General features: G+C 38.1%; 1 protein-coding gene across 4 annotated transcripts; it reads left to right on the top strand.

Moving 5' to 3' along the window:
• The first annotated feature begins 513 nt into the window (after window positions 1–513).
• On the top strand, window positions 514–18,839 carry mylk4a (myosin light chain kinase family, member 4a). Of its 4 annotated transcripts, none has more exons than XM_005476376.4 (15): window positions 514–1,093; window positions 11,967–12,104; window positions 12,333–12,429; window positions 12,737–13,169; window positions 13,526–13,851; window positions 14,613–14,718; window positions 15,223–15,316; window positions 15,581–15,690; window positions 15,885–16,026; window positions 16,136–16,206; window positions 16,315–16,443; window positions 16,518–16,670; window positions 16,772–16,850; window positions 17,028–17,082; window positions 17,411–18,839. In XM_005476376.4, exons 1-14 carry the CDS (start codon window positions 944–946, stop codon window positions 17,079–17,081), a joined length of 2,082 nt encoding a protein of 693 aa, XP_005476433.1. In that variant the 5' UTR covers window positions 514–943; the 3' UTR covers window position 17,082; window positions 17,411–18,839. The 4 variants fall into 4 exon arrangements, with proteins under 4 accessions (XP_005476433.1, XP_019203859.1, XP_005476432.1 ...); XM_019348314.2 differs by lacking the exon at window positions 514–1,093 and adding an exon at window positions 8,827–9,644; XM_005476374.3 differs by lacking the exon at window positions 514–1,093 and adding an exon at window positions 8,828–9,644 and having other exon boundaries at window positions 13,529–13,851.
• The last annotated feature ends 1,962 nt before the right edge of the window (window positions 18,840–20,801 follow it).

The raw sequence follows: 20,801 nt of genomic DNA, 5'->3' as shown, positions 1-20,801 counted from the left end.
CCAAACCAATAACTAATGTGTCTCAACACTTCTCTGTCTTGTCTGTAAGAAGCAATCTGAGACATGTCTCCACCCAGAAGCCAAAAGCAAGCTCAGTGTTGTGTTTGGACTGGTCAAGTCAGAATGACTGGTCAAGTCAGAGGAGGTTTCCAGACATGCTGCACATAGCTGTGTAGCTGTGACTGACCACTCTTAGCCAGATAATACATTCTTGGGATTGTGGTTTTATATATATATATATGTATATATATACACCCAGTATATGTCTTTATTGCGCAATATACTGAAGATATGACGCTGAGCTTAAAGCTCTTTAGAGCCACCATGAAGTACTGATTAGAAGTTCATTTGTAGCGGCATTTAATAATTATTATATATTAAATTCTTACAGCTGGAATCATTGAGTCTAATCCTTCATGTAATAGTCTTTGTGACATTTGCAGTGGTAATTGCATAGCACAGGCTATTGGTTTACACTGTGTCTGTGTTGACAGCGAGCTGGAAACTCATAACAATTCTCTCACTCTTCAGAGTCAATGCTGTGCTGATTTAATTTAGTTTTTCTTCATTCTGTGATTCTCAGTTTTAAAGTGGAGATCAATGGGACAAAAGTGGTATAGAAAATTTAAAAAAGGTCGATTCCTAATACCGCTGGAGTGACTGGACAGCGTGAGAAAGAGCTTATCTCCCAGACACCCTTTGCTGGCACCTGTCACTCTTTTGTCATGAGGACACACTGCCCTTCCTTTAGCTGCAAGTGCTGATTGAAGTAGGACGCTTGGCTGAATTAACAGAGGCTGCGGGAGGTAGAGTAGCATTAATGTCCTGGCAGCTCTTATCCTGAGAAAGTATACGCTCATCAGCTTCACTTGAGAGACTCCTCCCTGAGCTTTCACAGGCCGTTTGTAGTTAAAGATAGGCAAAGCGAGGCTGAAAGGGAAGGATGAAGGGCAAAGTGAAAGCCATGGAGAACTTTGTCACATTCTGGGATATCTGGCTAGTCAACAGCATGTGTCTGATTCTTTCCTACCTCTGGCACAGCCTGTATGATTTATTCTGCTACAGGAGGCAGCAAAGAGCATTCACCATTCAGGTACATACAAAACCTTCTGATATGTGGGACAATATTTACACGTTAATCGTAAAAAGCTAAAATATCTTTGTGTTTTTAAACAATGGTTATCAGTATTTTACATTTTCTCATTGTATGGGTTTCCATGTAAGCATTTGAATAGTCAGCAGTTGTTTTGTGAAGAGTTTGATTGTCATAATGTTTTGATGAACTAGCAGATGGGACAAAGAAAACTTTCTACCTTTGGAAACAAAAACATTATATTCAGATCCAGTCCATTCATCATGTGGATAATTTTGTTGTTATAAGTCCTAATGAGACATCACAGAACACTAAAATTTATTTGTTTCATTACATTTTTTTGGATCTGTGTAAGATGCTTTTGGGGTGGTATGCCATGTTGTTTTAAAATCTAATTAGAAGAAGACATCTTTGATTTATTGAGGTATTAATAAGTTATCTAGGCTGAATGTTAATGGCCCTATTGCGTACACATATAACTATATTGTTGCACTGTGAGTTCTGTTTCCTTTTCCTCTGAAACACTAATTGTGTTTTTGCTTTCTGGTAATCATTATAAAGGGCCTACAACAAATAGAATCAATCCTACCAAAAACTCTGTGTTAAGAAGAGGTGACAGCAGCAGTGTTTAAAGCAACATCTAATTTCATTGATATGTCCTTCAAGAAGGGCAGAATAGTGTTTACTGTCACATCAGGACTGTATTTTTCTTGCAGAATAGAATTATTCCCTCCACTAAGAAAGTTATGCTTTTGGCAGTTTTGCGTGTGTGCACGAGTGTCATTCTGTCTGTAAACATGATAGCTCGGAAATTTTCAATGAATTCTGCTAAAACTTTAAAGAGGCATAGAGTGGGGCCACGTTAACAACCTATGAAAATTTGGCGCACATCCACCAACGTCATCAGAGTCAACTTCACGATTTATGAGTCATAAATTGACCAAAAAAACCCTTATAACGTATAAACTATGATTACATCTGACCTCTGACCTCTCCTTCAAGGTTAATAAATTGATCTGAAGGTCAAAGTGATAATAATGCTATACAGAGCCATTTAAAATTGTGTTTCTTACTTCCATTGTTTATATCGACAGCATATAGACATATAGGGAAGGATTTATGAGGATTCTTAATATCATGTTGCTTTGGACCTCTGATGTTTTCTTTAAGTAAACTTTAATTAGGCCATGCTTTCATAATATGTCTTTTATCTTTTAAAAAATTGTTTGTATTGGCAATATTAAGGTGATATATGGGGATTCTAAATATTACATTATAGTTTGAATCCAAATATCATGTCACATTTGATCTGTCATATCTGTCTGTTTTTTTCAAGTTTGGCCCAAAACGTGTTATATCTTTAAATAAAGTATTGTCAAGAGCAAGAGAATAAGCTGCCTAATCAGTTAGACATATACTGTAGTGTAATAATATATAATAAGCTCAGTTTATTCATGTCCAGTTGTTGAAGTCAAATTAAACCTATTATCTATTTCCTACGCCTACACAGTGTTTGTTGTATTATGACTTTGTTATATACATTACAGTAACAGGTTACAACCATTTAAATACTTAATAGTTTGAAAACATATAAAATGTTTCTGAATAAGCATTTTTAATCTTATTTTTGGGAAAACAAAATAAACTTGTGATCATCAAAAACATTTTTCTTTTTATATTTCTTACTAAACATTTAAGTGAATTTTATTAAACAATAAAATGAATGCCACATGTACTATAACCACAGAAGTAAAAAATAATAAAACAAGAACTATAATCAAAATAATGTCAAGTACATTAAAATGGGTTTCCACAGGGTGAATAACAAAAGCCGGCACTTTGCACTTCTTTTTACGGAACTACAAACGTACAAATTCCAAAGTATGTTTAAAAAGAACAAATGAAATATATGTAACATAAAGAAAATGAGCTGCCTTGGTGGAGGTTTGCACTTTTTGAGTGATCATGTTTCCAGTGGCGATTTTTAATTTAGTAGTATTATTAGTATTATTATTTAAATGAAAGGACATTACACCACTGTATGTGTTAAAATCAATATTCTTGGATAGAAATATACAGTGTTTTAACCCTACAGCCATATCTTGGTGCATGTATCTATTGGTATTAAGTGTGTTTTTTGTTGTTTTTATTGTACAGTGCATTGAGACTCTTATGTCTATGAAAAGCTCTATAAAGTATAAATAAACTTTACTTACTTAGTTTACTATGTCAAAAGAACCACTGTTTTCTGCAGATGTCCCCTTACTTAAACATAATCAGCTCTCTTCTGCTCTTAGTCTTCTTCAGTCCCTTGGAATAGACTAAGATTTACTGCTGGGATCAGAATACATAAATATTACCTGATGCATAATAAAAGTTTTTATTCTACTGGTGAAGTCCAGTCCAAGTTGTATACTACACAGGAAAATGATGTTGTGCTCTATTGTACCCTTAAGTTTCATGGAAAGTCTGGCCTCAGAAACTCTGTATGACACTTTAGACAACACAAGTGTCACAGATGTATACTATATTTGCCATTAATTCATTACAATAAGACAAACTTATGTACCCAATTGGCCTAAATCCTGTTAAATACAATGCCACAGTACATCACAAGTAAGTAGTTTAACTAAAAATCCTCTGTCAGTGTCAATAGCAGATGAAGATTAATAACTTTGTAAATGCAGAATTTATAGTTGAGCTAGATTATTTGTGTAGTTTAGTACTTGCTTTGTTCTTCTTGTGTTTTAACAGTTACTGTCACAGGGGAATGTCAGCACAATCTTTGGCTTCCTCTTATGCTTATTAGAAGTTGGGAAGTTCTTTGCACAACATTCAGTTTGTTGGGACTGAATTGGGACTGTAGCTGGTGGTGTTTGTGGGAGCACATTAGAGAATCACCTGTAAAGGTACAGTGAACTCTAGTGGCAGAGCATGACAGAGACAATAATGTAGTGTCTCTGCTGAGTGATGAAACAGACAGGAGATCCTGGCTTTGCTGCCATCTAGCGACTTAGTGATTTTTCGCAGCTTTGATTTAGTGTAGTACTTTCAGGGGCTGACATCAGAGCAAAAAACTCAACAGATTTGTCTTTTGTTGTTTGCAGCTCAACAGTTCAGTTCACTTTGCCTCCTATGTGTTTTTGTTTCCATCAGAACTCTTACATGGCATTTTATTTTGAAGAAAGCTCATGAGGGAAATCTGACGGCGAGTAAATATATAAACTGCGTATATACACCACTGCTTATAAATACACACATTCTCTAGTTCTCTTTAATACTGTGGCAGTATACCATAGAGACAAGCTGAAGACTTCTCACCCTCTCTTGTTTCCATTCCTCTCTTGGCATTTAGGAGACACACACTGACATTTACTGTAGGAGAGTGGCGCGTATTTGACCAAGTTTTCTTTACAGTCTGTCACTAACTTTGATATCTCTTGTGTAAAGCGCTCCTTGCATTTCCATACTGGTAATAATAGTGCCTTTGGGAATATATTCCTCAGTGGGACTGCACTTGATGTCAATGGCAGTGAATTAGGATTACAATAAGGATTATTCTGCTATGTAGAAGCAAATGAATGAAATTACTCTGAGCAGTGCTTAGATTAAACAAACAAACAACTGTGACAGTATGCAGGTAATTTTATTGTTCTCTTTGTATGGGTCGTTGCCTAAGAATTTTTGTTTAAGCAATTTAAATTGGATGGGTACAATTTACGTTAAATCTAAAGATGCACAATATTCGGGAGCAGTTTAAATGTGGAATTAAAACAATGTCCTAATGTTACTCAATTTAAAGATAAAAATAAATAGATACAGAAATTTAGAGGGTGTATTGTGTTTATAGACTTGCATACAGTTGTAGATGTATATTGTCTGATTATATGTTATATGGAGGAACATTGAAGCAGTAACTCTCTGTAACTTTATGTGATGCACTATAAGGCAGATGTCACCACAATATAAGAAAATTACAAGATGATGTAAAAAAATGTATCCAGCTTGTAGAATTTGCAGCTTGTACAATTAGAAAGAAATGAAACCACTGTACAGTTGTCATTGGCGTGGACAATATGTTATAAAAGGGAAAATATTTTTTGTACCAAGCTGTAAGTATGTTTATTTCTAGCCTGATGTTGGAAATTATAACACGGGAGTCTATCAGGATTAGCTTCTTTTTTGGAGTGACCCTCATGTGGTCGTGTAAGAAAGTTTTCTGGCACTTTGTTGGTTTTATTTGAAGCGCTCCTTGTGTTATATGACTAACAATATAATGAGGAATCACAGCACCCTCTATTTGAACAATTAAACCAGTGAAAGCACCCAAAAAATGACTGTATTTTCTTAAATGGTCATTGGATGGAGGCTCCAAAAGCTGCTCTCAAAATATTTACATATTTTAGTTTGCATACAGAAATGTGCACGCAATGCGTCCTCGTGACAATTGCATTTAACAAGACAGACATATTTGTATGCAATGAGCGGGAGAGGGTGGAGTTGGAGTGTGTGCGTCTCACTATATTGAATCATCAGGACGCTGTGTAGTGTGGTTTCGTGACATTATATAAACAGAACCAGAAAGTCTGTCAAAGTGCAGCAGCAAAACGTGTTTGCACGCCAAGACAAAATCTGAGATGACAGCGGGAGAACAGAAGAGGCTTCTTGGACATTAGCACGAGGAGTTGAGTTTCATGGTTGCCAGTCACATTTAAGCCCACAAGTTTCCAAGAGAAAGTATAGCCAGAGCTGGCAGACAGAGCGGTGTGTGAGTGGAGACGGAGAGGTGACTGGATGGTGGCCATAGCACACATCCCCAGAGCTTCCCAGGACATTGTGTTCTCTGTAAGGGCAGTCCATTTTTAATCTTGTCTCAGTGCCAAACAAATAACCTAATACAGAGGATCATGCAGGTCATAATATTCACACACTGACCCTTTAAAAAAATGCTGTCTAAACAAGCAAGCAAGCAAACAAACAAACACATTTGTAGGGCATTTAGCTTTTTGCCTTTTTGCTCTTATGATTCAGGGCTGGATGAGATCTTCTTTTCATTTTTGAATTCTTCCACTGCTGTCAACAGAAACTTAAATGAATAAACAAACAAACAAAAAAACCCATACACGCTATGCTGCATGTACACAGTATGTGTAGATGGATCTATGCATACAGGTGAGGACAAAGAGGGGGACACAGTTTCATTGGAAATTTGAAGCAACATGTGAGTCTTTCAGCAATTATTTGTGCAGAAAAATGCCTCTAAGCATTCATTTTCCAAAAGCATGTCTCTTGAATGTATAATAAATAACCAAAATAACTATTGAAGCTTAAAATAATTAGGTCAGTGACAAAAATCTCTGCAAAGTTAGTTCATAATTATGAATTCGCAGAGCCTTTTTCTGCCATTTGCCAGAGAAAATCAAATATATTTGGGCTTTTGAATGGTTGTAGAAGAAATAAGACATTCAAAGATATCATCTGTTTTCTATTTTTTTTGCAACATGACAAAGAACTTATTCACTGACTGATAAATCAGCTTCATCAGTTGCAACCAACTGATTGTGGCATAAACTAGATTGATTCTTCTTAGTGCTTTTATCATGTAAGACTTCACAGTTTCACAGTCATTAGGGGATACAAAGGGTACACGGTGATCTTAAAAGTTCTAAGTTTTACTATTTAAAGGTGCTATCCCCTGTGCTGTATATCAATTTACCTTCAAATTTTTTCCACTCTAGAAGTCATTCGAGAACTACAAGTTCAGCTGGGATACGCACCCGTAAAAATAACAAAGAATTATTTTGAATAATTTATAAAGCATTCATCATTTATGCATTAGACAATGCCGCTAAACATCCCAGTGATTTTGCTGTCACATTAACGTAACAACTTTTAACCACGCAGCAGCAGACCGGGCAAAGATTTCACAGCTTCCACATTGTGTGTACACATACTCGCTCTTGGCAGAGATGGTGAGAGACGACTTTGAGCCCTGGCCGTGATGCTGTTACTTTCTTTGGTATTAGTTTCACTGTAAAGTGTAAGTGATATAAACTTGACATTTGCTTTATGTCATAAGCCTAATGTCTCTTTATATCTCCTGTTGGGTTTCGTAACCTCCCACCGCTGACCACTGACAGATCTACTGAGATCATGCCAGGATGTTGCAAGGTTACGTTTAATGTCCACTGATATGACAACAACACCACGTTGCAGAATCATTTGCTCTGTCTTGTCTTTAATATTTGTGCGTGTTACATGCACATGCACAGTGTAAGAAAGCTAAGTGTCCGAGCTCATTAAATTGACACAACATGCTGTTAATGTCCCATGCTGTCTGTCATCTGCTGGCATTCAAAGACAGATGTGAGCGCTGGTGTCTTACCCTGAGTGACTGATGGTTCATTTCATTCCATCTGTTTCTGCCCTGTCACAGTTACTTGGTCTTCCTGCTGCAGCCGTCTTGCTTGAGCAAACCCACGAGACAATACAAATACAATGGGAAGGCTTTCTGAAGGCTTTGTTCAACATAGCATATCTACACACACACAAAAAAAAATTAGACAAATGTTCAACCCGGTGTGGTGACTTGTCATGAAATATAAGCCGACAGGTAAACTCTTTTTCTCCGACTTCCACTTGCTTGCACTTTCCTTTGCAGAGTTCAGAACCTCCCCTGGTCCTTTGCACCGGTGAAGCCAGACTTTGGCCCGAGTCACAACGAGTTTGGCTAAGGTCACCGTGGCTCAATTTGTGCTCTGTGCCTCTGTTGTCAAAAGAATTTCATGGTAGCTTGAGCAAAGCTGGATCCTTCCTTCGTCTTATCATCCGTGTACTTATGGATACAGAATGAACTCAGAAAGGGAAGGCAAAAAACAAAACGAAACAAAAACCCGACCAACAGCGAGGCTGCATTTGTGTTTATATTTTTTCTCTGATTTGTTGGTAGAATACATCATGCCTATTTTGATATATAGTGAAGCTGGATTGCGGTCATATTACAGCAGCTCAGTTAAAATGGATCCTTTGCTGTTTTAAGGATGGTTATCGGTGGATGTTTCTGTCAGTGAATAAGCATCATATAACTCACCCATGTCAGCCATCTCTTATTTCAGGTCGGGGATAAACATCTTAATCTATCTCCACCCAACCAGGAAACACAGACCTCTTCAGGTTGCCCCTGACACTGAGTGCAGGTTTTAGGCATTCAAAAGATAAGGAGGGAATCTGCATTGCAACATGGCTCTCATTCACAACAGTACACGCACAGTCACATGCATCAGTGCCAAATATCTTACAGCCCAGTCCTTCCCTTGATGTCACAAACATTTTAATACAACAAATACACTCGAACTGGACATTTTCTCTTTTGAAATTATCTCAAACATACTCTTGCTTTGCCTAAAAATTCACACATGGACTTCAAATTCAGCTTTCTCTCTTTTTTAGTGCAGTTGATTCAAAAATGTGAACCACATGTATCTGTCTCTTGGAACAAGTTAACACCACTGTCAGTTAAATAGGATACATTGTGCAAATTAATGAGCATTGTCCTAAGAAGCAGAAATGTGTACAGTGAACGTTTTGACAGCCAGCAGGCGAGTGACGGTGGTGGGCTTAACACTTAAAGACTCTCAAACGTCTCATATGTCCCAAGCATTGCCAAGTTCCCACCCCAATCACTTAAACCCTGCTGACGTAGGCTGGCCGTTTACATTTAGGGACACCTGCTCACTCCATTCTAGATAGCAATTCTAGAAGAGAGGAGCAGCCGCTCAGGGATAAGGTTTGGGAGGAACAGAAGTCTGACTCAGTAGTAACTGAGATAAACACAGATTGAGCTTTATAGTTTATTTGATCTGTCACCTGGCAGTTTTTGATGTAGAATATTTTTTCTGAATGTTATTTCATTTTTTGTAGAGCTAGCTAAGATTTTTGCAGAAGTATTTTTGAGGGCATTCTTGGTCCTATTCTTGTCCCAAGTTGGTGTCTTAATGTGAATTTTACATCACTGGAAACCATGAGTTCCCTGGTAATAAATGCAGTGGGTGATGGCAAGAACGCAGGCTTTGACATCATCCAAAATCGCATAGAGACACTGAGCAGCAAGATGGACAAGCTCATCAATATTCAGGAAAAAGTCCTCAGCCGACTAGATGGGATGTCTCACGACATTGACGACATTGAGAAGGATATGGAGAATTTGAAGGTCGACAAGGAGGAGATCCATCTCCCGCCCAGGGTAATGAATCAGACCCAAGTCATGGGACGAGAGGTGAGGCAGATTTGCCAGGAGATGAGCTCCATCATGTCGGTGGTGAACCAGCGGTCCGAGCAGCAGGCTCAGAAGCTGGAAGGAATGGAAAAATTGGTCCTCAGCATGCAACAGGTGATCAGCTTCATCGGGGAGATGGTGAAACATTCGAAGATAATGGAGCTGATGCTCAAAGGCCCGGCGGCTCAGAAGGGCTCGAGATCAAAAGACAGTAAAGGGAAGCAAGCTATAAAGAGGAAATCATCTTCAGATACAGTATCGAAAAAGCCTGACAAGGTGAGACAAGCTGAAAGTAAGACACTGCACATATAGGCTGAAGTGTGCACCTGCTCTATAATGCAAAAAGACTGTAAGATGTTTGGTCATGAATGAGGTTTTGGAGAAACAGGAGACAACCTTTATTACTGATCCAATTTAGATTCAGAAGCATTTGTTTTGATGTATTTAAAGGTGGCCCAGGCATCACAGCCCATCCATCACCATGAGCATCAAGTCTTGTATTTTCCATGCTGACTTTGATTTTTAAGATCTCACTGGGATCTTGTTGTTCTTGGCAGGACATATGAAAATGATCATAGCAGCAAAGCTGGCCACACCAACAGTTCTCTCGTCTATGAATGTGACTTGGCTTGTGTGTGAAATTCCACATATAATAGACTGGTGTAGTGTCTGAGTTTTGGTGTGTATAAACTTGCCAACTGCTGATTAAAGGTAAAGTAAGCAAGAGGACTAGTTTTATAGCGTTGGGTAAGCCACTGGACAGTATGTCACTTATTCCATATATAAACTCCCAGTTTAACTCACACGTGTCAATGTTGGATCTCCGAGTGTAACTTGAGGGTCTCCTTTGCATGAAGCCTGCCGGGGGACCTCCGGCAGGGCACGAGAGGGCCAGTGCAAGGTCTGCGGTGAAATACGAGTGGCCTGGTTTAGAAATGCTGTCTTTGGATGCGGGCTACAGTGTTTGTGGTCCAAATGGTCTTGCATCCCTTCAGCTTACCAGGTGTTAACAAACTGTAGAGTTTTTCTTTCCTTTTCTGTTTTGCAGTCCATTTCTTTCACTTTCATTTCATTTCTGCGGCTCTCTTGTGCAGACCTATTAGTGTTACTATCCAAGTCATATCTTTGCAGTTATCGCTTTGTTGATGAACAGTCATTGTCTGAAGTCTTTGTCACTGTGATTCTTTGCAATCTTCTAAACTTCTTGCAGGACATAAAATGTAATACTTAGGCGAGAGTTCTTGTTACAATGCTGCCAAGGTATTTTTGTATTACAGCTTCCAGTAATTGTCTTTATTTTAAACTGCAGATAGTGTTTCAGAAGTGCTGCTACAAGTTCATGGAAGTAATACAGTCCCATTGAAGCAATGGCTGCTTCCACTGTAGTTCTCGCAAGTCTACCAAGATTCAAAATGTTGAACTTAATGAAGAAAAAAAAAAAAATCAAATATGCATTTTTCTTTGACTTTTTTAAAGTAAAAACAATTTACCAACTGAAAACTTAGGATCCACTCACATCCATTTAAACCTCACTAAAGGTCACTGAGTGCTGCTTGACATCTTACACCACACTCCTATCACTTCGCTGCACAGCTTGTATCTCTCTTGATGTATGACGTACAAGCAAATCGCAAACTCGCCTAAGTGGCTCTGACGTAACATGATAACGATATCACATACTTGGAAAAAATACCTACGTAACAGTGCACATTGTGCAGTGGTGCACTCTTAGGTTTTATATGCCCATACTTGGCTACGTTAAGATCCGACTCACTGATATCAAGCCCATTAAAAGTTTGGGTGACATTTTATGGCTAAATTATACCCTGATGATTAATGACCAAATACCAATGTGATGTTTTCACCGTGACTCACGTTTCAGGGGAATTTCTGTTGTCGTCAGAGCACTTGTCAGGTGGCTGCTCCGTCTTCCTCCACCTCCACAGGTGTGACATACTTGAAAGTAATTCGGGCTACTGCGGCATCTGCATTCACTTCCCCACCCTCCAATCACCGCGGTCACTGGGGAGACGCTGCACTTGAAATAGCTCCCCTGCTGTTTACATCCCAACAGCATACAGAAAACAAATGTGAGACACCTGATGTTCAAGACAGGTTTTTTTCCATGCTAAGCTGATCAGAGAGTGTTTAGTGAGTTTCCTTAGCTGAGAAATTTGAACTACAGCCTGCAGTCACTTGCAATATTTTCCGCTCAGGGTCGACATTGCATTCCATCGCTGAGTGTGACCAGTGATAAGCTATAAATTCACTGCCCTGCTCCTGTCTATCCAAGTCTGCCACGAATAATCAAAGGCATGCCATTATACCAGTGCAATAAAGACGTGCACTAACTGTGCTAATTTGTGTGCTGAGAACAGAGAAAATGCTTCGTATTTTATCCTTCATTCCCCTGTCATCAAATTACTCAACGTTTTATTAACTTTTTGTTGTGTTTTACATGTGACACTAAATCCAACATGTCTTTGATTTTTGATTCATCCTGTGCTTTTACATGTGAATCTAACTTACCAAAATGCCATCCATTCTATGTGCATTCATGTAACCCTCCTAAGCATTGTCTTCTTGTCTTTTTACTAGAAAACTACCTCTAATAAAGGCAAAAAAGGGAAACAAGAGATAACGCCTGCATGTGAGCCCAGTACTCTGCAGTCTTCTCCCAAGATAAAGCTTCACGGACCAAAGCATTTCCTCGCCTCTCGCAAATGTGGAAACTTTGTACGTTTATGTGCTTAGAGAACATGTGAAATATTTGCATAGCCATTCCAGAGCTACAGAAAAAAAGAAGACCATTTGTATTTTATTTTCGCTTTGGGACAAGAAATAGTACCACGGCGACACAACTGATTTGTTTATTTTCTAATAAAGCTTTGATCATGCATTCATTTCATATTAATTTACTCGTCTGGATCTCTGGTTTGACAGTTTCCGTTTTGCATTTCACAGTTGAAAGACCACAAAGGCAAAGATGGGACAGATACGCCCCGTTTGAGCCCTAAGGGTCTGAAAGCACAAAAGAAGATGAAGCCTCCAGATACAGCAGGTGCTGAGATCAACACACTGTTACTTCTACAAACTCCAGTGTCTCTTTGCAAGTCAAAATAATCTGAGACACAGCAGCAGCAAAATGTAAATAAATACACTAAAATACCTTCTATGAGTGGAACATGTGGCTGTATTACAGTGTTATTACATGTAGCTGTTGCTTGCTAGGATTTTATTGGGATCGAAACTAAGTTTAAAGATCAGAGTGGAATTTTTCAGAGTGAAAATGTTCATTCTTCTTAAAGCGATGAATATTAACCAGATCCTGAGAGACTACATCTAACTTCTCTTTGGTGTTCTTGCAGAACATATCTCACTGAAGAAGCAGATTTTGCTCCTTGAGGAGGTTCAAAAACTCAACAGGGAGAACGCTGAGAAATCAGGTCAGCAGATCACCCTTGGTTTTCGGGATCTAGAAGCTGGAGTGCCCCCTAAAGATAAAGAACCTGATGCCTCTGCCAGCAGCTTGGTGGACTACCTGCAAGAAGACTCCCAAGTGGATATTGCTGAGAAAAACGAGGATGTTGAGGCAGTTACTGAGGAGGAAAGTGGAGAGAAGGTGCCTGAGGATGTTACAGAGAAGGAGCTCAAGCCTAGTGTGGAGAATCTAGGGAAGCAAGAAGAAGAAGAAAAGCTTGAAGTCCAAGAGGACAAAGAGGAAAAAGGTGTTTCTGCAGCTGAAGAAGACTCAGGTCTTCCCTCCTCCCCTGACAATAAGAAGGAAGCAACTCCAATCAGGTAGTCCATTATTACATTTAAGGACTAAAACAATCTAATAATTTATTATTATTACAATTTGTAATAATACTAAACAGTTTAGAGTCTGTTAGAAATTTTGTGAATTGGTTGAACAAAACAAGATATTTCATGAACGTCCTGTATGGTGTCACATTGCGACTGTATAGTATATATTTAAGATCTAAAACATTTCATTAATTCAATAAAAAATTCATAACAGTGTTAGATATGTTATTACATTATTTTTGTTTGTTTGTGTATGTTTTTTCTATTTTTATGGTCAAATTTATGCACAAAAACATAAAAAGATATTTAAAAAATGCAAAAAACATACTAATCCATCGACTTTCATTCAGTAGAGATGACCACAAAGATGCAGCACCATCTCCTGAGGCTGAACAGGACTCCATATCAGAGGTCAGCAGCACCAAGTCCTTTGTCACCCAGGAACACTTTATTGTAGAGGAACACCCAAAGAGCCAGGTGCTGGAAAAGAAGGTGGAAGAGGAGGAAGAAAACAAAAATAAGGATGAGAAGAAGGTTGATGAGTCAGAGGGTTGGGGTGTCTTCAAGGCAGATGGAATTGAACTCCAGCTGAACCTGAAACAACAGTTGGAGAAGGAGAGAGAAAAAGATGATGCGGAAAAGGAGGATGATGATGATCCTGAGCAGTACTTTATCGGTGAGAGCACCAGTAAATTATTATATACTTATCTTGGTAGGATTATACATTTTTTAAACTGAAAATGTGCTTTTTCAAGGTAGCAACAAATTCTGTATGTATCATTTATAGTACACTGTATAGTAGAAGTCTTTGTAATGGCTTGACTGGAACTGCTCAAATATCTTTGTAAAGAGTCTTTACATACAGTAGCTTTATATATCAGTACATACATTTAAATGCGTTCCCACTCTTTTTATTGGGACTCTGAGCATAGTTAGTCACACACTTCATTCAGTTCAGTTCAGTTTTATTTATATAGCGCCAAATCACACAGTCACCTCAAGGTGCTTTACACTGTAAGGTAAAGACTGTACAATAACAGAGATAAAACCCCAATTATCAAAAGAACTTCTGAGCAAGCACTTGGTGACAGTGGGAAGGACAAACTCCCATTTAACAGGAAGAAACCTCAGGTAGAGCCACACCGTCTGGTATGACTGGTTGGTGGTGAGGGGAGGGAGGATAAAAAGGAAAAATAATTACAAATGGAGTATTACAAAATGAAGTGAAATGGTAACCTGTTATATTAAAGCGGCAACTCTGTAGCTGTTGATTATCATAGCACTTTAGTACACAATGTGCTAACTTGATTATGACAGCTATCTACACTTTCCAAAGGCTCACTGTAGCTGATTATCAGTGAGGCTTGCATGTTCTCACATTCCTCAACTTATTAAAACAGATTACATCTTTTTTCTTGTGCCCCCATCCGACTTTAGACACCACTCCACCTCCAGTGGCTCCTTTTAATCACCGCATTGTGTCAGCCAAGCCCAACCTGATTACAAACTTCTATACCATCAGCTGGCAGGAGATCCTGGGCGGGTGAGTGCTGTACTTCTCCTCAAATCTCCATGAAATGCAAAATAAGTAAAAGATATCGACAAGTTGATCTATCACAGATCAAAGATGGTAAAAAGAGGTTTTAATTACCCGTAAAATGTAACCGCGTAACCCCAACCCCCGCCTTCCTTTCTGATGTTTCATAACTTCAGAGTCACGGCAGTTATTTTTACTTTAGAACCGACTGGCATGTGAAACTGTATCCCCGGTGCCAGCTGGTAGCTAATCACAAAGTGTTAATCCAAGTCTTCAAAGTGGAGACACAGCTTGGCTCACATTTAATGAAATAACAGATTAAGCACAAGACTCTCCAGAAACATCCCCGTATGAAGGAAGATCAGTTTTTGATTCGTCATGGGAAAATACATCTATCACAGCGCCGTCTTTCAAAACTGCCGGACGTCTGATTTGATGTGATAATGGAACTGACGCGTTTCTCTCCAGCTACAGAAATGTGACTTTTGTCTTCCCTTTCTCTCCTCAAAGTGGTCGCTTCGGCCAGGTGCACAAATGTGTGGAGAATTCATCCGGTCTCACTTTGGCAGCGAAAGTCATCAAAGCCAGGAGTCAGAAAGAAAGGGTATGACACCTCTCATATACTGTCATGACTACAAAGTACAGTGACAGCTACATCACCTGATATAAAAAGCAGAGTCCCGGTTTCAAATTTTAAACATTCGCTAGTACAAAACAAGATCGCTCTTGGAACAGAGATAGAGGGGAATACTTGTCACCGAGGTGACAAATATTTGACCTAGAAGAGAAGAAGCATTGTCTCTCCTAGCAGAGAACAGCTGACACCTCTCATCGCATCCGTGTGTCTGTGTTTCTGTCTCTTTGGTAGGAGGTCGTGAAGAATGAGATCCAAGTCATGAATAATCTTGACCATGCCAACCTGATCAAGCTCTATGCGGCCTATGAGTCAAGGAATGACATCATCCTTGTACTTGAATAGTATGTTCCTTTATTAAAAAACATGTTTATTTATTTCAGAAGGGATTTTGGTTTACTTATAGCTTATTATTTACCTTTTTTCTAATTTGATTTCATTTAATGCAGCTTACTTTGCTTACATATTTTATTTCCCGGTCATTTTTTTTCTTATTTGAGTTCTTTTAATGCTTTTTATGTGCTCATCTTTGCCTCAGTGTTGCTGGAGGTGAGCTGTTTGACAGGATCATTGATGAAAACTACACTTTAATGGAGTTGGATGCTGTGGTGTTTATCAGGCAGATCTGCGAAGGCCTGCAGCACATGCACAAAATGTCCATCCTGCATCTCGACTTGAAGGTAACAAAGTCACATGTGTTTGCAGTGATTACTTTGTAGATATATTGCATAATAGGATTATCACATTCTAAAAGACAAATAGTAATACTTTGTTGTTGCTGAATTTCAGCCAGAAAACATCCTGTGCGTGAGCAGAATCACAAATAAGGTCAAGATCATTGACTTTGGTCTTGCCAGGATGTAAGTACTGCTATTTACTTCTATTTTATTCCCACTTGGATGAACTGCTGTGGTAATACAACATACAACATGTCATTTTTATGAATTTAAATCATATTTCAAACTTAGATATAAACCAAGGGAGAAACTCCGAGTGAATTTTGGGACTCCAGAGTTTCTGGCTCCTGAAGTCATCAACTATGACTTTGTGTCATTCAACACAGACATGTGGAGCCTTGGTGTAATTACATATATGCTGTAAGTAAACACACAGAAGCATGCACGCACATGCACAAACTTTTGCTGATCATCCTTTCCCTTTTCCCTGCTAGTATGAGCGGTCTGTGTCCCTTCCTCGGCGATGATGACAATGAGACTCTGAATAACATCTTGGCCTGTCAGTGGAACTTTGAGGAACAAGAGTTTGTAGATACATCAGAAGAAGCCAAAGACTTCATCTCCAGACTCCTGATTGTAAATAAAAGGTATTTGGATTTTGTACACATACACTGACCTCTGATTTTACGAAAGCTAATAATACATGAAATGTGTAAAAAAAATCTTGTGATTTTGTGTTTCCCATTAGTTGGAGGATGGGGGCATGTGAGGCTTTGAGGCATCCTTGGCTTGCCGACCCTGCCCTTCATCATCGTCTTCACACAAAGGTAAAGCATGCGTTTGTGAGGGTAAAGGCTTTTTATGCTGGAAAAGTACTTGTAAAATATGTGAACCTAGTAAAGAAAATTATTTGAATGCATCTTATTGTGCTTTACATTTGTTGTGGATGTTTATTCCTGTCTTACCGTTGTATTGGTGATTATCGTTTTTTGTCTGTTTCACAGAAAACTATGTGCAGATCACGGAGATCATCATGTGTGCCCAATACTGAAAGCTGAGGTGGGTCTGAAAGTATTGCTCTACATTTAAATCTGTTCCCTTCTTACATGCACACACCTCCTTATACTCACCCTGGGCAGGTTGCCAGTGTATCAGGGCAAACACAGAGAAACACACCCTCACATGCACGCCTAATTTAGAATCATGAGTTAACTGAACCGACGTGTTTTTCTGACGGTGGGAGGACATCTTAAAAATTCAGTGTCAGAGTTATGCTTTCAAATCATCCACAAGAGGGAAGCATGTCTCAAATTTTGTTTGGAGTAGCAGAATGCTGTGATACAGATGTGGCTCTCTCACAGTAAACCATCTCAATGTTTCTTTCCAGGGTGCTACACTGACGTGATGCTCCACCTGTGGCCACTTGGACCAACCCTTCTGTCCCTGTAAATTACCTAAATTTTAGTCAGTGAACTCATGACACTGACTGAAAATCTGTCTACACCGCAAACCTCTTCCTGACATGTGATCCACTGTGTTGTGTTATTGTAAGCAACACACTGATGAAATATATAAAGGAAAATAGCTCAGTTTAGGTATAACAGTAGATAGCTCTGTGTGTTAAATGCCGGTGATGATGTCACAAAAAAACAGGGTAAATAAAGAAAAAAACAGACCATCACATAACACTAAACAATCCAGTAGAATTACTACGTGACGTGTGATTACTGTGCTATCTTTGTGAAGCTAATACTGTTCAGTTATTGTTGAAACTGTGACAGGGGAAGTATACATGTTCAACTGGTAGTTTGCGATATTCTTTTATTTGGCATTTCGAAATGGTGCTGAAGTTATAATCTGATGTAGCTTTAATAGAAACATATTAATACTTATTATTATTATTATTATTATTACAAATTACTATTACACATATTGTATGATAGTGTTTGCTTGTGGAAGCCACCTAAATTCGCATTTTCTTCTCTTTTATTTCACTATAAAATTCTCACTTGGACTCATCCTTATTTATCTATTACCAAAAACACTGTACCGCCTTTCCTTGCTGATTTTTTGTGTCCTTTTGAGAACAACAACTTTATGCATTTAGAAACATACCTCAGCTGCTACTGCTTGAAGGCTACAGCAACAGTTGTAATATAAATGTAATTATCTGCGCTGCCCTCTTGGTTATAAACACGGTCAACTCGTCTTTCTGAGCTGTAAATAGGTGCCGATAATTCGAATTAGAATCTGTTGGATGTGCATTGTGCTTAATGGAGACAATGGAATTTGTGTGGTTGGCTTAAAAAGCTGTAGTATGTGCACTTTATGACCTAATATCACACAATGCTGCTGAGGTCCCACTGGACAGAGTAGTCGACAACATGTGACACCTTATAATAAACTCCTTGACAACACAGTTTATGTCTTATTAGCAAAGTATATACATATTTTTTTGCATGTCTTTGCAGCTAAAGTTTGAACTTGGTACATAGTTATAATTTACATTAGTTTTTTTTAACTGTACCGTGTGCTTCAGAGCCACTCTTTCTGCATATTCATCGCACTAAAATCGCTAATAAAGAAAACAAGTGTTTATTCGAAATGCCTTCTGTGAAGGTTCATTAACTGAGAGTGACACACCGTCTACCTGCTGCTGCCTCTCTAGTTAGAGCTACGTTTTCATCTACCTTCATGTTAAATGCCAGATTATTGTAGTTCTAGTAAAATAAGTCGTTCTCACTGATTGCTAACATATTTAGCATGTATTTTTGAAGTGTGCACACACTCATTAAACTGAAATTGTATCTTCAAGAGTTTGTTGTCCTTGATTTTCTTGAATTTTAAGAATACTGCATGTTGTCAAAAACTAAATCCTTTTAGTAAGATAATATTACAGAGAACTTTAATAGCTTTCTTTGTGTGTTTATAAACTTTGCAATATTCTATTTTTGGCAAAGTTGTTTTTTTTTTAAAACCTTGGCTCAGTTTATGTAATAAACTGTGTTAATAACTGAAACACAGGAACACACACTTTTACTCAGAATGAAAGCAGAGCAGATTCCATGAGCAAAACAAGGAGAATCTGAAGGGGTCAGTTTGTGCAATACAGCCACTTGAGAAAATAAACTGAGCGTGTGGGGTGACAATGCTGTTGCAGTAATGGGATTCAGGGTATCAGGCATTGTACAGACAACAAAGAACAGTCTAAGCGTCTGAAAAAAGGAGAATGACAGTGAGGAAAAGTAGAACTTTCCCACAAAGCAAGCATTAACTCCCACTCTCCTGTATCCTTTAAAGAAGTATAAGCGCTTATTCTACAGAGCCCAGGGATTTAATCAGGGATAAGTAAAGACTTTATGGGAGAGTACAACGGGAAACATGTATTCAGTTGTAGAGAAATACCAGAAATGCAAACTGCCCCCAAAGCCTTAGGAACCCAGTATTTGAGTACAATTACAGTGTGAAATTGTTATGCTACAGAATCGTAAGAGTTGAGAAAATAAACTATTTTGATTTATGTAGCAATTCTGCTTTGCGTAGCATGCATTAGACAGTGACGGGTTTTCTTCCATCTGTAAAACCTGGAATCTGCTGAAGCTTGAATTATTTTGGTTGAATTTCTTCTTAGGAAATGAACATGATGTGAAAAGTGCAGTTGAACATGGAAAATATCTAAAAATCACCTCATATCGAAACTGAATATAAAGAAAATATGATAGCTATAATGAACTGTTCTGTAATTTTAATGGAAATGAGACACAACCATAGGAAAAGAAAAAAAAAATGTCTAAACTCATGAAAGTTTGTGAGCACATATTTGTTCGACTTTTGATATCTTGCTGGAAAATTCAATGATTTAACTTCAGTTGAAGGTTTGTGAATCTTATTGTTCTTCATTAAGAACAGGTATTTCAGGGTGTTCTTTAACTGCCCTTTCTACACCACAGCCTGATCCTTTAGTTCACGCAGTTCCAGTTTGGCTTTGTCCATAACACCAGACTCTCAGAATTAACAGGCCTATGCAAATTTCTTGCATATTAAAATGGCTTTTTATTTGACAGGTTTCTTCATGAAAATCTGCTGGACTGAATATCTAATATATGTCAAAAACATGGTAAATACTGGCAGATAAACATTTTACAATATGGGACCCTTGTCCCATACCTCCATTTATACCAAAATCAGTCAATCAATAAATGCATTTATGCAAATATGCTTGTTAGCATACCCAAACATGTAATTTTCTTATCATGAATAACTGCACTTCAAAATCAAACACTAAGAAAAACAAATCATTTTCAAGCTTTTTATTCCAATATATACTGGAAAAGCAAGTGTATAAGGTAAATATGTGGTGATAATATTTATTAAGGATGCTAAATGTTCATCATTTTTCTTATTGTTGTTCTTGTTCTTAAAATAGATTAATAAACTTTAATGACAAAAACGTGCTTGAATATATGCATTCTGCAAAAGAGAAAAATAAGAATCATAAATAAAACTTGTTAAAGAGAACCATTAAATCCACTTTTCATTCAATTAAATACTCTTAAAATTAAAGTTTTGGTCGACTCTGAACTGCACAAATAATGTATAAAGCAGCATATTGTCACACATGGAGTCTAAGGAAGTAAGTAAGTTTATGAGCATTTCTGTAAATGAAAAATAACAAACCACTGTAGTGTATTTGTATGCTTTGTTTTCAGTGAACGCATTTCTTTATGCAGTTTATTGAACTGCAATCCTAATGTCTGGAGTGACCAAGTGTCACTTCT

This window comes from Oreochromis niloticus, linkage group LG18 (assembly GCF_001858045.2).
Source record: "Oreochromis niloticus isolate F11D_XX linkage group LG18, O_niloticus_UMD_NMBU, whole genome shotgun sequence".
NCBI lineage: Eukaryota > Metazoa > Chordata > Actinopteri > Cichliformes > Cichlidae > Oreochromis > Oreochromis niloticus.
Note: the sequence above shows the minus strand (reverse complement) of the source record. Positions and strands in the feature narration are given on the sequence as shown.

Coding starts and splice junctions, on each gene's coding strand:
- mylk4a (XM_019348314.2), top strand. CDS start 9,114: ATGAGTTCCCTGGTAATAAATGCAGTGGGTGATGGCAAGAACGCAGGC. Junction 16,207..16,314: donor GACTTTGGTCTTGCCAGGAT/GTAAGTACTGCT, acceptor TTTCAAACTTAG/ATATAAACCAAGGGAGAAAC. Junction 16,671..16,771: donor CTCCTGATTGTAAATAAAAG/GTATTTGGATTT, acceptor GTTTCCCATTAG/TTGGAGGATGGGGGCATGTG.